Source organism: Triplophysa rosa, linkage group LG14 (assembly GCF_024868665.1).
Source record: "Triplophysa rosa linkage group LG14, Trosa_1v2, whole genome shotgun sequence".
NCBI classification, from domain to species: Eukaryota; Metazoa; Chordata; class Actinopteri; order Cypriniformes; family Nemacheilidae; genus Triplophysa; species Triplophysa rosa.
The window spans coordinates 14,407,277-14,424,188 of record NC_079903.1 but is presented as its reverse complement, the minus strand read 5'-3'; the positions used below and the strand labels follow the sequence as shown (position 1 = coordinate 14,424,188).

General features: G+C 39.0%; 1 protein-coding gene across 1 annotated transcript in view; it reads left to right on the top strand.

Moving 5' to 3' along the window:
• Nucleotides 1-520: 520 nt before the first annotated feature.
• Nucleotides 521-16,912, top strand: part of mettl16 (methyltransferase 16, N6-methyladenosine) — a 30,297-nt gene continuing 13,905 nt past the window's right edge. Inside the window, exons 1-2 of the mRNA XM_057350947.1 lie at nucleotides 521-653; nucleotides 986-1,126. Coding sequence (XP_057206930.1) covers nucleotides 999-1,126 — 128 coding nt within the window. The 5' untranslated portion in view covers nucleotides 521-653; nucleotides 986-998. The remainder of the gene's footprint in view (nucleotides 654-985; nucleotides 1,127-16,912) is intronic.

Here is a 16,912-nt window from a genome sequence, read left to right as displayed (position 1 = left end):
GATACATAACACTCCAATATATTTTGCTGCAAATTAAAAAGTTGTAGTTCACCCAAAAAATAAAAATGCTGTCATCATTTACTCACCCTCTTGTCATTTTTGCAGAACACAAAATATGATATTTTGAAAAATGTTGTTAAGAGTTACTGGACCCCTTTCACTTGCATTGGTTTTGTGTCCATACAATAGAAGTGAATGGGGTCCAGTGCTGTTCGGTTACCAACCTTCTTCAAAATATCTTCTTTTGTGTTCTGCGGAAGAAAGAAAGTTATACAGGTTTGAAATGACAAGAGGTAAATGATCATAGACTTTTCATTTTTGTGTGAACTATCACTTTAGGTATAGCAGACTGTTATTCAGTGAGATTTAGGATTTTGTTCTTACTGCATTATAAAGCCATAAATACATAGTTAGAAGTGATAAATGACTCTCACCATTTAATTTTTTTTTACATTTTATATATGAAAATACAGTAAAAACAGACCAGACCTCTGACGTCATGTTTGTTCGCCGTCGCACACTTGTGACCCAGGCGGAACAAAGAACTCAACGTTGAGACAACGTGATTTGTCTCTGACAGCGAAGTGTAGTCTGCGATACTAGTGAAGTTTTTATTCGTATTCAATCGTCTGTTCTTCCGATCTTTTGAAACGGTAAAGTGTATTGTGTTCTAACTCAGTTGTTACAGTTGCATGTTTTGCAGTGTGTTTTATAGTAAACATGTTAGCTGTTTGGCTACTTTCTTTGCATAACAAGACAATCAGGCATGAACACTGAAAAAGATTCGTAATGTATATCTACTAATATGACACCTTATAAGTATAAGTGTAACGTTAATATGATTCCTCTATATAGACCCGCTGACACACTACGCCGGCGTTCTCTTTAATGCATGCACATAGATAATAAACCATAATAAATAATTTTGTTTTAAACGGTGTCTTTTGATCTGTATTTTAATGTTATTTTTAATTTGTCTTTGCAGTGTAGTAGAGAGGATGGCGCTGAACAAATCCATGCATCCTCGAAACCGTTATAAAGATAAACCTCCAGACTTTGTCTATCTAGCGTCAAAATATCCAGAATTTCAGAAGCACGTGCATACGACACTGACGGGCAGAGTGACGTAAGTAAAAGTACCATTCTGTTTTTGATTTTTTTAAGTTTCATGACTTGCCTGAAGAATTATGACGTAGTAGGATATAAATGCGTTGGAGTCGTTCGGAGTTTGATCTCTGCCTCAGATGATAAGATTAAGAGCTGTGCATTTTTACAGCCCTGCAGCAAAGTTGCTGTTGTTACTGTTGTATTCGTTCAAATTGCCTTTATACCGTTTTTCAATATAACTTACGACATAATAATATGTATAATTGTTTATCTATATGCATTAAAATCAACATCAAAGTTTATATTTTTAATGCATGTTCAAGGTCTTGCTAGCTATGCACCATTACCACATTTTACATGAAGAAAACTACTACTATTTTTCTTCAAAAATTTGTTTTACTTTTGATACTATAACCACCTTAAATATCATACCCATCTATCTTTTCTGCTTCAATTCTGTAATAGACCCCTCTGGTCTTTGTAAACTTGTTTTAAGCAGACTCTCCCTGGCAATAACTGACAGGAAACTTAAAGCCAGAATATGTAATTATTTTGTTATGAAATATCCAAAAACCACTTGCACAGTGTGATATATTTCATGCAGTTGTGTACTTACATTATCCCGAATGTTCCCAAGTGTGTGCAAATCCAGAGAAATTCCTATTTTAAATAATGGCTCGTCCCTTGTCTCCCTTGTAATTGTCGCATATCAGTGACTTAATATCCGCATCCTCAGTTTCCGGTTGTAGAAACTACGGCAACACGCAAATGCCGAAGTGGCGGTTATGGATCACGATTACTCGTTGGCGAGTAAAGAAATCCTAAAAAACGTAAACGTAGGCCAAATGAAGCAAGCAGGCTTATGGACAAACGTAGGAATAAAACGAGGATTAATATCGGCGTTGTGTTTTCGAAATGGAGAGAGCTTCGCGACCAACTTAGACTCGACAGAGACACTGCGCTCGCATGTGTTTTAAAGGGGTGATATGACACGGCTGAAATGAATATTATAGTTTGTTTTAGATGTAATGCAATGTGTATACACGATTTAAGGTTAAAAAACGATGTATTTTTCCACATACTGTGCATGTTTGTATCTCCTCTTTGCCCCGCCTCTCTGAAACGCACAGATTTTTTACAAAGCTCATCGCTCTGAAAAGCGAGGTGTGCGTTGATTGGCCAGTTAACCAGTGCGTAGTGATTGGTCGAATACTGCAAGCGTGTGACGGAAATGTAACGCCTCTTACCATATTTGGAACATCAGGTTCCAACGCAATTGTACTGACAGGCAGAGGTGGGTAGAGTAGCCAAAATCTTTACTCAAGTAAAAGTACAAGTAACTAGAGAAATTGTTACTCAAGTAAAAGTAAAAGTCACTATTTTAAAATTTACTTGAGTAAAAGTAAAAAAGTATGCAATGAAAAAACTACTCAAGTAGCTAGTTACTTAGTTACTTTGTATCTGATTATATAGGCCTACTACATAAAATTAATATTAACGCCAATATTTTAATATTACATTTTAATCAATATTTTTAATTATCATAAGCAGATATCTTTGCAATATACTAGAGAGACTAAAGAATAGACAGACACAGAAGAGACAAGCATTTCTGTAAATTTCATCTAGTCCGGATGTCAATGTAGTTTACACAACTTATTTAGAATAATAGACCATGTCAAACTAAAGCATTAACTAAACTCAGAGCATTTCCTAAGATGATCTAGAACATCTGCAGTGCTCTCTTAAATGAAATACACATTTTTGAACAAAGCTCATGTTTTCTCGTGTTGTGTCACGTGTGTGTTGTGAAACGCTCTTACTTGTAAACAAACAGTAAACAGTGAACCACACGCCCATCAACAAGTTTTCTTCCTTCTGTTCTACAAATGTATATTTCTGCAAGCCCACGTCTCTGTGTCTGACAGGTAACGCGCATGTTGCGGTGTCTGACGAACAGGATGCGCGGGTGCGCGCATATGGCGGGCATATATCACCGCTGGCAAACAATATGACACATTTGCAGTTTTGATTGTATAGATATAGATTAATATCCACTTCATCCAACGCTCTTTGTGTTCTGCGTGTTCTTAAGATTCGCGCTACGAGGAGTGAGTAATCCTGCTTCAGATGATTCAGATCGTGCTGCGAACTGAACAAATCATTTGAACTGATTCATTAGCCTATTCAAATGGTTTTGCCCATTGTTCAAATAATGCTTTCAAAAGAATCGACTCAAAAGAATCGATCACTCGGGAATGCCCGTAAAAAGAGACGACAACCTTGAAATAAACAACGCGTTTTAAAAAGCATATTTTAAAACGAAGGAACGTCACGCAATGTAAGTTATGTAACGAAGTAAAAGTACAGATTTTCTATTAGAAATTTACTCAAGTAAGAGTAAAAGTACACACTTTTAATTTTACTTAAAAAGTATAAAAAAAATTTCCAAAATGTAACTCAAGTAAATGTAACGAAGTAAATGTAGCGCGTTACTACCCACCTCTGCTGACAGGTACGCCCACCTTACTTGCGTATACATTTGGGCGATCTTAGTCAAATCATACCACGAACTGATGCAGATTTGTGGGGGTGTGGTTACACAAGGCGTTTCGGGCAGGTCTGGGTGAGCATTCGCTTTTAGATGGAACAAAAGATGCATTCTGACACTTTAATTTTTGCAACTTTACGTGTCTAATACATGCATGGGCAACTTATAACACACCAAAGACACAGAAAAACACGTATTCGCGCCATATGACCCCTTTAATATACAGGTAAGCAAATATTTTTTTATTATACAAGAAATAGTCATGCACAGATTATTTGAATAGATATGAATGCAGTTACCCTATGAAATACAGTATATGTCCGTATTTTAGTTATTACTATTGTTATAGGTGTTGTTCGATGACGCAGTATGCAGTCGTGTAATGTTAAAATGTTCTGCACATGCAGGTATATTGTACTTTATTTGTACTTCAGTAACGCTTTTTATCAAGTCTGGTGAACAAGTCTATGGCAGTGTAATTAAATACAGTATGTGTTGCACAAAAATATGTAGCCAGTAACGTTACTTGTAAATACTGTGGGTTCATTCAAATTAACTTTTTAAACGATGACTGTGTGACTGTTTTAAACACGTAAAACTGTCCAGCATTACGCTACCAAATCATTTGACAAAGTCAAATATCAGTGACTGGCTAACGTAGCATTACATTCCATGTTTCTTGCAGCTAATTCGTTACGATGACATAAAATAATGTTATATACATTCATTCATAACCTCGTCCGTGAACATGATGGGCGATCTCCATACGCGTCTGGATGGTGAAAAATACATCACCCATCATCCCACTCTCTTGCGTAACATCATTTATGCTTCGCCTTTGTTGTTGATGTTTCGAAAGTGCACCATCTAGCAGTCCAAATTTACATATGGTGCCTTTAAATCATCTACTTTCCATTTATTTTAGCTGTAGAAGTGTCTTACACTACTAAGCTAACCTGATCCTTCTCTGATGTCACTTTGACAGTGATAATTCATTCCTTTTCATTTGAAAGTAAATGCAGGTTATGGTTGTACCATAAACGTCTGCATTTAGCTTCAAAAGACATCTTTACCAATTCTATTCTGTATTATTGTTGTTTTATATTTTTATTATTATTTAGTTTTTTATACTCTCAGTAGCGTCAGTCACCTCTACAGTGAAAAATTCTTCTCTGACATCTTGTTAGGTTTGTAAAAGGAGATTTATTGATCAATAATCACATCGGAACTGTATTTTAAGCCTGTACTATTGAAGCAGTTACGGTGACTGGATGGGCGTCCTGCTGTGACTGTCGATACACAGCAGCACACTGGGAGCTCCAGGCTGTTGTCAAAAAATAAATTTGACAAGCAGTGCTTTCTCTTTTCTCTGCATTTTGTCCTGTCTAATTTCTTTTCCCGCCTATTTGTGAGATTAGTTTTTGGTCTAATGGGAATCATCTTGTGCAAATGCCTTAAAGTCACATCTGAGGCATCTTGCATTTTTTTTTGCCAAGTCTCAATATTTCCACTCAGTCTCACTTGGTTGTGCATGGTTACTGTTGACCTTGCCAAGAGGTGCATACCTTCTCACTATAGAGTGAAAATCCCCAGTGGTTGTTGAGGTAGCGCATGCAAATCAATCTCTGTGCCTACAGTGTTTTGCAGTTTTCAGTTCGATCCAATCCTGACTAGAGCAAAGATCTCAGCCGCTGGGATTTTAATCTTGAGTTGCCAGAGGGCAATGTTTGATATCACGGGGGTATTCCTATTTTCTGGCTCAGGTTTGTGGAACATCACTATGGTCTTTTCCAAGGTTTAGTTTTAGTAAAGCCTAAGGGTTTGTCTCTTTAAATACATTCTCTTCAACACAAAGTTCTGCGGGCTCAGCCTCCATTATTTTGGGAGTGTTTTGGCTCTGGTTCGGCAGGGAAAGAAAGCCTCCCTCATTATGCATGCATGAGAGGAAGCAGGATTTTCAGATGCTCTGAAACATTTCCTGCCCATGTCTGTAGGAAAGCGCTGCAGATGTGCACTACGGTGCCACAGAGAGGCAGGTGGTAAAGGGGCAAAAAGCACCCTTGAATGGCAGAACGCTTGAAGTGCTTGAAAGGTGGAGGACAGGAGTGTGTAATTGTGGGAAACATAAAAATGCATGAGACATGTCAGGTTGTGTGTGTGGGCACTTCTGATTGTAAAACAAAAAAACAATGTTGTGTTGATTTTCTGGATTTGACGTTTGTTATATGTGCAGCAAGTTATATTGTGTCTGTTTTGTTTGTTTCGTATTATATCACAAAGAGAATTGTAGCTTGTGTGCCTTGTCATGTCCCTCAGTGCCGATGCTGTCGGGTAACGTCACAATTCCCCAGCAGGATAAGTCATTATAGCGTGATATGCGTCCAGCAGAACAAAAGAAAGCTGGGCTATGGTGCCCTGAGTTCACATCTCCAGACTCTGTTGACGTCGGTGCACCTGGAGAGGCTCAGCTGACAGCATTAGTGTCTCTATCTTTTTGCGATCTTTCCTCTCAGGTGTGCTGTCTGGTCTGGCGGTGGAAGCTCTTTTTGATGCAGCTTGAAAAGAGCCCCACGATTCCTCGCCCTGATTCCTGACGATAGCTTCAAATGCAAACGCCCCTGAAGCTATCCGCCTCTGCCGTCTAATTAGGAGGGCTAGCCAGCTTGTCCACCACACACTGTTCTGTCTGTTAGCATCTTTTCTTACTCCATTCTGTAAATCCATCCTTTGTTTTTCAGCTTGTGCATGTTAATCACTAGGTTAGTGTATTCGAAAGAAAGAGAACTATACTAAAGTCAGCACTTCTCCTTCTGCGCTCCAGAAGGGTTGTGCATAAATAAACACCTGATCAGCTTAAAATCCTCTTTTTTCCCCATGACTTATGCATGACTGAATTTAGATCAAACCAGCACTGGCCACGTTTGAAGTCCAGGTCGATTTAGTTGAACACACAGATCTGGGTCAGATTATACTGTTATAAGGACATGTTAAATACCCACACTGGTCTTAAAGGAACACACCACTTTTTTTGGAAATAGACTCATTCTCCAGTTAATAAGTTGAGTTTTACCGTTTTGGAATCTATTCAGCCGATCTCCGGGTCTGGCGATAGCACTTTTAGCATAGCTTAGCATAGATCATTGAATCCAGTTAGACCAGTAGCATCGCGTTCAAAAATGACCAAAGAGTTTCGATATTTTTCCTTTTTAAAACTTGACTCTTCTGTACTTATATCGTGTGCTAAGACCAGGGGAAAATGAAAAGTTGAGATTTTCTAGGCCGATATGATTAGGGACTATACTCCCATTCCCACGTAATAATCAAGGAAGAATTCTGCCGTAACATTAGGGCTGTGTATTGGCAAATGCCTCCCCATTCGATACATATCACGATAGATGGGTCACGATACAATATATTTCTATGTATTTCGATACGATACACATTTGCGATATATTGCAATACTTTAAATAGAAAATGTAAAAAATAGAGCTAGAAATACAACGTGCTGTGCACCACCAGGGGATTTCTGTAAGGATAAGTGTAAAAACATCCCTTACCTCTGCAGAGTGGCCATGATGTGCGATGCATGGACCTTTAGATCAGAGGTTTGGGTTCTCAAACTGTGGATTGCGCCCCTCAAGTGGGTAGCACAGGGGAATAAGGTGGCTCATGCAAGTCACTTGGCTGTTGTGGTGCATTACATGAACATGTAAACAACAACCCCTGGTTCATCCATGCTGTAAATGTGCTGGTGTCACATCCGTGAAAGCACAATAAATGTCATTGTTACTTTTCTTAATAAACTTTTGTCTAATGCACTGCAGCAGCTAAGTGACTTGTGTCATGACTTGCGAAGCCTACAAACAGCATTATTTTATATAACTGATTACTCCATTACTTATTTTGAAAACCAAAGCACACCCACACATCAGCTCTGAGAGCGCCAAGCGTTCTTATATTTTTCCCCATGCTCGCTTCCACTTACTTTTGGCCGTATGTATATGACATGATTTAAAAAAAATATCGATAGTAGAGGTATCACTATCGATACATTATCGGAAAAAAATATAATGCGATAGTTACATGTATCGATATTTTTGCACAGCCCTACGTAACTTGGCCACAGCAGGCGCGGTGATATCACGCAGCGCATGTGGAAATAGGCTAACTTCCGTCAACATATCTAACGTGACCAACTGCTTGCACAAGGAGCGTGATATCACTGCGAATGAGAATATTTCCAAAAAAAGCGGAGTGTTCCTTTAAGGGAAAGTTCACCCATAGATGAAACCCCTGTTGTTGTTTATTCACCAAACCTCAAAAATAAAGTTTTGAAATATGTATGGTAGGAAATTTACAGAATATCTTCATGGAACATGATCTTTACTTAAAGGGGTCATATGACACGGCTAAAACGAATGTAATCGTTTGTTTTAGATGTAATGAATGTGTATACACGATTTAAGGTTCAAAAACGCTGTATTTTCCACATACCGTGCATGTTTGTATCTCCTCTTTTTCCTGCCTCTCTGAAACGTGCAGATTTTTTACAAAGCTCATCGCTCTGAAAAGCAAGGTGTGCTATGATTGGCCAGTTAACCAGTGCGTAGTGATTGGTCGAATACTGCAAGCGTGTGACGGAAATGTAACGCCTCTTACCATATTTGGAACATCAGGTTCCAAAGCAATTGTACTGACAGGTACGCCCACCTTACTTGCGTATACATTTGGGCGGTCTTAGTCAAATCATACCACGAACTGACGTAGATTTGTGGGGGTGTGGTTACATGAGGCGTTTCAGTCAGGCCTGGGTGAGCATTCGCTTTTCGAAAGAATGCATCTTTTGTTCCGACACTTACATTTTTGCAATTTTACGTGTCTAATACATGCATGGGCATCTTATAACACACCAAAGACACAGAAAACACGTATTCGCGCCATATGACCCCTTTAATATTCTAATGATTTTTTGGCATAAAAGAAAAATCTATAATTGTGACCCATACAATGTATTTTTGGCTATTCACAGTAGAATCGCCATTGTTAAAAAGGTCAAATTAACACTCACAGTGTATATATAATCCACACTCTCAACGTGTGGATTATATAAACACTGTGAGAGTTAATTTGACCCTTTTTAACACTGGCGATTTTGCTGTAGGTTTGAACCATCATGAGGATAAGATGATGCCAGAACTTTTATTTTTGGTTGAGCTGTCCCTCTGTGTAAAGAGGCTTTTTTTAGCCGCATGCATGAATTAGTTTACATAAATACAAATACACATTCCTTTTCTTTTCTGTTCATTTGTGTTCCGTTTATACATATGTTGTATGTTAAATTCTGGTTGAGTGAGTCCTGCACAGATATCTGGAATAGTTTCGACTGGAGTTAGATCTCGTGTGTATGTTCTTGTGTCTTTTATGTGGTCTGAAAAATTCTGCAACAACAGCCTGTGTGATGAGGAAATGTCATTGTGTAAATGGAGATGAATTCTGCGGCAGGTGTTAGTGTGTCACACACATTTGCATTTTTTTAAAGAAGTGTGTAAATCCTGCTGCCATCTGCAGCAGGTGTGAGTTACACCACAGTTACCATCAGCCACTGTCTCAGACCACATATGCTTTCTTTATCTAGCATTTTTAGTCTATTTTTGTGCAATGTCTGGTAGCACAGTTAATTATTAATCAAGATGGGGATAGTATCTCCGGTTTATTCATCATTGCCTGCTTTCTCGCTCTCTTTTTTGTGGTGTACTGACATATTTGCATAACATAGAGGTCACTACAGTGGACAGCATACAGTATCTCATGAAACAAAACGCATATGCAAATTTTCAGCAGACATCAGAAAATCTGAAAAAATGTGTAAAAAAAATTCAATCTTGTTTTACATTCTCTAAGGCCAAAAACACAGAAAATCTTGGTTGTCAAATTCATGCATAAAAGGGTTAAAGGAACAAGGGTGTTGTCTAGCGAAACGATAAGTCATTTTCCAAGAAACTAAAAAATGATATACTATTTTAAACATAAATAAGGCTTGCACTGCCTCGGAGTGCTTCCATGTGCACGCGCGTCCACGACTTCACGTACTACGTAATCACGTTGGAAAGGTCATGACGTAAGCGGAAGTTCCGACCCAGTGTTTACAAGTGTGGAGAAAGAAGACTGTCAAAAGTTCTTGGATGTTGAATGACACATTATATGTCTTTGTGGAAGATTCATGTTTAAAGTTGTTAGTTCGTGTGCATATCAGGGATGTTTAAATCTTTTGAAATCTACGTCATGCGTAACCTTTCCAACGTGATTGCGTAATATGGAAGTCGTGGACATGTATTGCGGAGGCAGTGCAAGCCATGTATTTATGTTTAAAAAGTATATATCTATATCGTATATATCGACAACACCCTTATTCATCGTCTGGTGTCGTGTAGAGCCTTTTGAAGCTGCACTGAAACTGAAATTTGGACCTTAAAGATCGGGTAACATGCTACAGCCTAGCAAGAGAACAACATTCTGAATTCTTTACACTGTTGAACGTGCTGTCTTCTCATGCTTAACATGGTCAACTTGTTAAAAAACGAGTTGGACATATGAGGTGGTATTTCTGTGCTTGATACACTCCCCCAGCACTCCAACTTGATTCGGAAAGTTTTTTAAAAGTCTGGATCTTTGTTTCATATTCCTTTATTGGGCAATTCTCCCGGAAACGCACGCCCACGCCAACCAACGAGTGATAGGAAGACCCGCTAATCAAGATTGGCTGCCCTGTGTCAATATTGGCTGCGCTGTAGGCCTGCAGCTCGTTACTCTTGCAATATTGAGAGAAGTTGAGGTGTGTTTGTTGTACACTTCATTTCAGTGATGGATGTTATATAAACGGTGGATGTAACGCTGGATTTGGAGATCGTTTGAAACTGATAGATGGCGCGGTCCCAGTGCTACAAGTAGGGATGGACATTTTTCAATAGTTTCATATTCAAATATTTGAGCTCATAAAAAAGAATATTTGAATATTTGTTTATTTGAATTAAGTTAATAATGACATAATTTGTTACGTTTTTATTTAGTCAAAATTTCACATCAAGCTTATAATTATCAATAAATATTCATAACGCATTAATATTATATCCTGTATATCGTTTTTTAATGTTGAAGAAAAGAAAAAATAGAAGAATACATAAAAACAGCGTGTTACGGTATAATTAAAAAAGAAAACAGACAAAAGAAAACAAACAAAACAAAACGTATATTAACAGTCTGTGATATATGGTTATCGTGTTACATGTTACATGTTCTTGATAAGAAAAACAAGCATATAGGTCTATTTTCCTCTGGTGAAAGTCTGTTCAACAAGCCGACGGTTAACAAGCCGACAGCAGAGAAAACGCGCTGCTCTTCTCTAACTCCCGGTAACAAAACCCAGATCTGACAAGAATATCTGGCTTTATCGTTTATAATGTTGATAATAAATAAAGTAAACGGGCTTGATACCTCCATGCCGACTGTTAAGATCCTAAAAAATACCCCGCAACAAAGACGGAGCCATATTGCTTGTTTCCCTATTTATTATGTGGCCGTCATCGGAGGAAGATATTTCCTGCTGATCAGCACGCATATAAATATTGTTTTCTTTGTCGTTCACGGCCAGTGTCTGTCTTGTTTAGCTTTGCATTGGATTTGCATCAATAAATAAGATTCAATTAATTATTTCAACTAAGGTAAGGAATCACAGCTCATTTTAAAACAAACAAAAAAAGCATCCGTGAGAATTTATTTACAGGCTGTAACTTGAAGGCGACGACCCTATTTGAACTTCTAGAAGGCAAATTCAGGCTTTTAGGTATGGAAAAATGTGCCAGTCTTATGTTAAGGCCAAATTCATTAAAGGGTAACTCCGGCCCAAAAAGAAAATTCTGCAATTAATTACTCACCCTCAAGTAGTTTAACATCTGTATGACCTCCATTTTTTCCAAAAATGCAAATTAAGGTAGTTTTGGAAGCTTTCTGACTCCTCAGATTGCAACGCAACCAAACACACGAGCCACAGGCTGTACATCAGAACGCGCATGCGTCGACCGATGCTGACACCGGATGCACTGTCTTGTGGCTCTCGGGAACGCGCGCTGAAAACTTAAACTCAAATCAGGAAGTTTTTGAATATAGTCGTTAGTTTTGTTTGTTTGCGCACAAATAGTATCCTCGTCGCATTATATTCATTTATACTGAACCAACGGAGTCGCGTGGACAATTTTACAAGGCACTTTCAGCGCTTTGAAGATTGGTTGCGTGCCAGACATGAACCGCACGCGGTAAGCCAAACTAAGTCATATGTCTGTGTTTTGTTGGCAATCGGCGTGTACGTGCATAATGTAAAAGACACGAAGGGATTAATGCAATGATGTGTTGTGTGCTCGTGCTTTAGTTCCGTCCCACTGCCTGCCTCCAGCAGCGCGTCTTTTTCCGGAAATAATCGTACAGCTGTATGTCTCTTTTATAAATTTGCCCGTTGAAGTCCATTATATGGATAAGAACCCTGTAAAGCTTTCCTCATAAGCCTCAATTGGTTTTCGACAGAAGACATAAACACACGGACAAGCTTGTATGACATGTGGGTGAGTGAGTTATCATGAAATTTTAATTTTATAGGGAACTACTCCTTTAAACCCCACCTGAGCTGCTTTTTAACCAAACTTCACAATTTCATATTTCGGCAGATCCCACATTTTAAGATTAAGTCTTTGCTATATGAATTATCATTAGCTTTTCTCATCATTCCAAATGCCACAGTATGGAGGATAGGGTTAATCTGGAAAGAGCAGATACGGGTATGGAATCCTCTCCTTCCTCCTTCCTCTGCTGCCACAGAAATAAGATATTAAAGAAGAGGAAAGATTTGGGGCGCAGATGTCATCCAGAGAGAGATTGGATTAGAAAGCATGAACTGGAGAAATGACATACATCAGTGGCTTGTGGATGACCTGGGAAGGAACTGAGGGGCATTAAAAATGTATACTACAATGTGACTTTCAATGTTGATTTTGTGGGAGAAGGAGAACGAATAGGATCTTTCAGATGTTTCTTGCTGCAGTACGAGTTACATTAATCTCTGCAGTCTGGCTGGTAGGGAGGTGCATTATTGATGCGGTGGAGGGCTGTCCCGGGTGAGAGCTCTCTGTCTAAATGATGGGCGTAATTGCGGGGTTCAGTCTCAGCTCACTTACAAATGAGATGCGGGGGAATCTCACGATGCACGCTACAGGACTAATCCTAGTTTTAAGATCGTCCTTCCTCCACAAAATAATACATTTGCAGCATTAGCCATCAGTTTGTCTGAATGAAATAGAGCGCTACATGCTAAACCTCAAAGTCATACAAATTTGGAATAACAGTATGAAAACGATAGAAGAATGTTATTTTGGGGTGAACTGTCTTTTTATTAGATGATGTGACTCCAATTTGCATTTAGTTTCCACTTGCAGAAGCAATAAAACCCCCTAAAATCTCAAATCTCTGAGGCGTAAGTCCTCAGGATATTCCGTGCACTCATGTTTACCGCAGTGTTGTTAAGTAAAAAAAAAGAACCTGTGCTATTGGAGATTTGTCAGGTTAACAAAACAAAATCAGACAGTTGGTGGAGCGTCAATCCTCGTAATGGCCCTTGGCTCGGTTATCTTATTCTCTGTTATCGTATTAAAACTGCAGTGCAGCGTTCACGGTTTTCACAGAACACAATAAACAGCCGTGGAGTGTGTTGAGCCTCCACGCTTTGCTTGATAATGGCTTGGTTTGGAAGCGGTTTGAGTTCAGGGGATTAAAACGTGGCTAAACTGAGCTGTAGAGGTGACCTTGCCGTGATGATGGGTAGACACATGCTGTGCCCGTGTGTTACTTTGATTAGTTGGTGTTGCTCTGCTATGCTCTTCAGCCTGACTGGAATTTGTTATTGTGTGATTTACTCTCTCTTTCTGTATTTTCTGAATATTTCATATTTAACCATCACATCGCTGCTTGGTAGAGATGTCCAAAGCTCTATACCAGCTAGTTGGTGGTTGTGTAATCCACTACTGGGATGCCACCACCAACCCAATAGTCTGTTTGTGGACAGGGCTTAGATGTTCTTGAGTCAGTTCTGACCCCATAGACAAGCACGCGTCATAAACACCCATCCAGCCACCTCTCACGTCAGCAATCCCGTCTACTCACACACTAACGCAATCCTCCCCAGGGTGGGCGAATCGTTCACGTGCCCGAGAGCCGTTGCCGTGGAAATGGCACGCAACTCTGGGCTGCAGCACTCAGGCTCCGTCCTATGAGTTGAGTGATTCAAATGTAAGGCTAAAAATAGTGCGGGATAACAGCTTGCCGCTTCATCCCGTGCACACTGATAATGACCTGACGGATGCAAGGTCGTCCGGCATCATTTACACACTCTGTAAAGGCTGCATGAACTGCTGGGGCTCCATTATGGGATGTTTTCTTCTCTTTGTAAAGTCCACATCTCAGTCTTAAGGGAACTCTTTGTATACTACATTTGCGCTTTGTAATTGCTTTTATTACTGCAGGTAATTTCAGGTGGTTTCCAGGGGAACCATCTATGACATCCATATTCATATTTAATGCCCAAGGTCACTTTTTCAAAATTAATAGACAGGAATGAAACATTGGATTAATTAGGGATAATGTGTTAATAAATTATAAAGGTAATCTAAAGAAGTATATTGGATTTTTCACATGAATGGATACCACAAAAATGTTTCCTCTTTTGTGTCAGGTTCATGTTTGCGTAGTCAGCATTATTCGGTTTATGTGAAATAAAGAAGGATGTAGAGCACTGATGTGGGATTGTAGATGGTTGGTATCAAGAGAGCAGATGGACCTATCAAATACATATAAAATACGCTTGTTTATGCTGCTGTTTTTCTACGCAGTAAAAGTGAATGGAGACCATGGACTGTTAACATCCAAAACTGTGAAACAATGTATGTTTTGTCAGTGATGGTAAATGTCACCCATTCTCTTGTTTCTCATAACAGATTGTGAAGTTTAAAAATGATTTTAAAAAAATTGCACTACGTCAGGAGCAGTGTTAATTTTGACAGCAAATTTTGATTTAGTTTTAGTCATAGTCTTTTGACGAAAATGCAATTTAGTCTTAGTCACATTTTAGTCAACCCCATCATTTTAGTTTTAGTCTAGTTTTAGTCGACGAAATATGAAAAACATTTTAGTCGAATAAATATACATTATATTTAGTCTACTAAAATCTAAATGGTTTAAATCATTTACTTGGTGTAATTAAATGTTCCATACAAAGATTCAACTGTTTTGACATAATTTACTTCACCTTAGAATGAAATTAAACCAGGTCATTACCTTTATTTTTCAGAAAAGTTCAGTAACTAGATTGCATTGTTGGAACCAGATATTAGACCATGAACGACATGTTCCAGTTCTTCAATCCCATTTGACTCAATTGACTCGTTAAGTAGGGCGTATTCATTCAGTTCATTCAACCAATGAAACGCTCTGACAGGGCTCACACTCAAAGGCTATTGGCTCATGGCATGCCTCTTTGAAGAAAGAGCTGCACTGTCTTTGCTTGAGACAGCAATGAATGAGAATAGCTTTCAAAAAGACATATTATATAAATTGCATTACATTTCTTTAGTCATGCAAACATGTTACATATTTGGTTGGAATGTACAGTTTGACTCACTTCATCACTTCTATAATCAGTAGAGGACAGCGCTGGTTTCTTTTGGCTGACTTTATGTTGCATTTCACGTTATGCAGCAGCTCGTGTTAAGTTAACATTGGCATATAAAAACCTTTGAGCTTGCCTTCGTAATGTGTTTCGGGTAACTCGCCTGCAGTCGCGCTTCAAGTTTGCGGCGTTTTACTGGCGATCGTGAAGGAAAATAAGACGCTTTGTAAACCGCGTGAGACACAGAATACATGTGCGTGCTTCCGCTTCTCCCAGAGACTTCTCTCTGCCGTTTATATGAGATAAGCAGCACGTGCGCGCAAACTGATGTCCGCCAGGTGGGACAAGAATATTTTCGTCTCGTTTTTATTAGTTGACGAAAATGTCAGTATTTTTATTACAGTTTTCGTTATAATGCATTCATTTTTATTTAGTTATCGTCTCGTTTTCGTCAGTGAAAACATGTCGTTAACGAATACTTTTCGTCATAGTTTTCGTTAACGAAATTAACACTGGTCAGGAGAGATTTTTGTGAACAATGACATCTATTCCTGTCTATTCAACACATTTCTGGCACTTCTGACAGAAATTGTAACATACAGCATGATATATATATTATACCACGGGGCTGTTGAATGCTTCATTCTGATTGGCTGACGAACGTTCGACGGGTGTGCATTATTTTTCAGTTAAACGCACACCTATGAAGGTGTTCCAGGTCTGCTGACCGCATTACAGTCTCCATATCACTTCGCCAAGTTTAGCCTACTGTCCACCAGTGAATATGTATTTAACAACAGACAAAGTGACAGGCAAATTCCATTGTCTGAGAAGAAATAACTATTAATATTTATGGACAGCATGAACATTTGAACAACAATGGCGAGAGCACTGTACAGGACTGTTCAGATGAAAAACTAAAGCATATATCAAAGGTAACGGCAAACTACATGACACAATCAGCGGGTTAAAGATAAAACACGAAGCACAAAAATAACAACAACAACATGTTAAATTCGTCTGTGGAATGGGTAAACGGGACTTAAAACACACAGCAGGAAGCTTTCTATGCCACTGAGAGAACCGCAGCTGGCGCAGAAACCTCCGAGTCACTTTTTTCTCTTAATACTTTTCTTATACGACAGGGGTGTTAAATACGACGAAAACAAATCAAATATAGATACTTGTCTTTTCACTCTCAGTGAAGCAAACGCGTGTGCACGTGCGCTGTCTGTCTTCCTCTCGCTCTCGGAAAACTGCATATGCAGCTCAAGCAACGTCTTCAGATGAGATGCGTAAGAAATTAGTCCTACCAGCAAGTGCATTCCGGGACAAATACCATACAAATGTCTTGAGATAAAACATCGTAACAACGTCTTGTGGTATCGGAACAACGTCTTGTGGTGTTGTGACCGTGGTATAAGCGGAATAATTGACTCCGGTCCGTTCAATTATCGAAAGTTAATGCACACCCGAGGTGTAACGGCCACTCCGCTTCGCGTCGTGGCCGCATTACCACCTCGGGGTGTGCATTAACTTTCGATAATTGA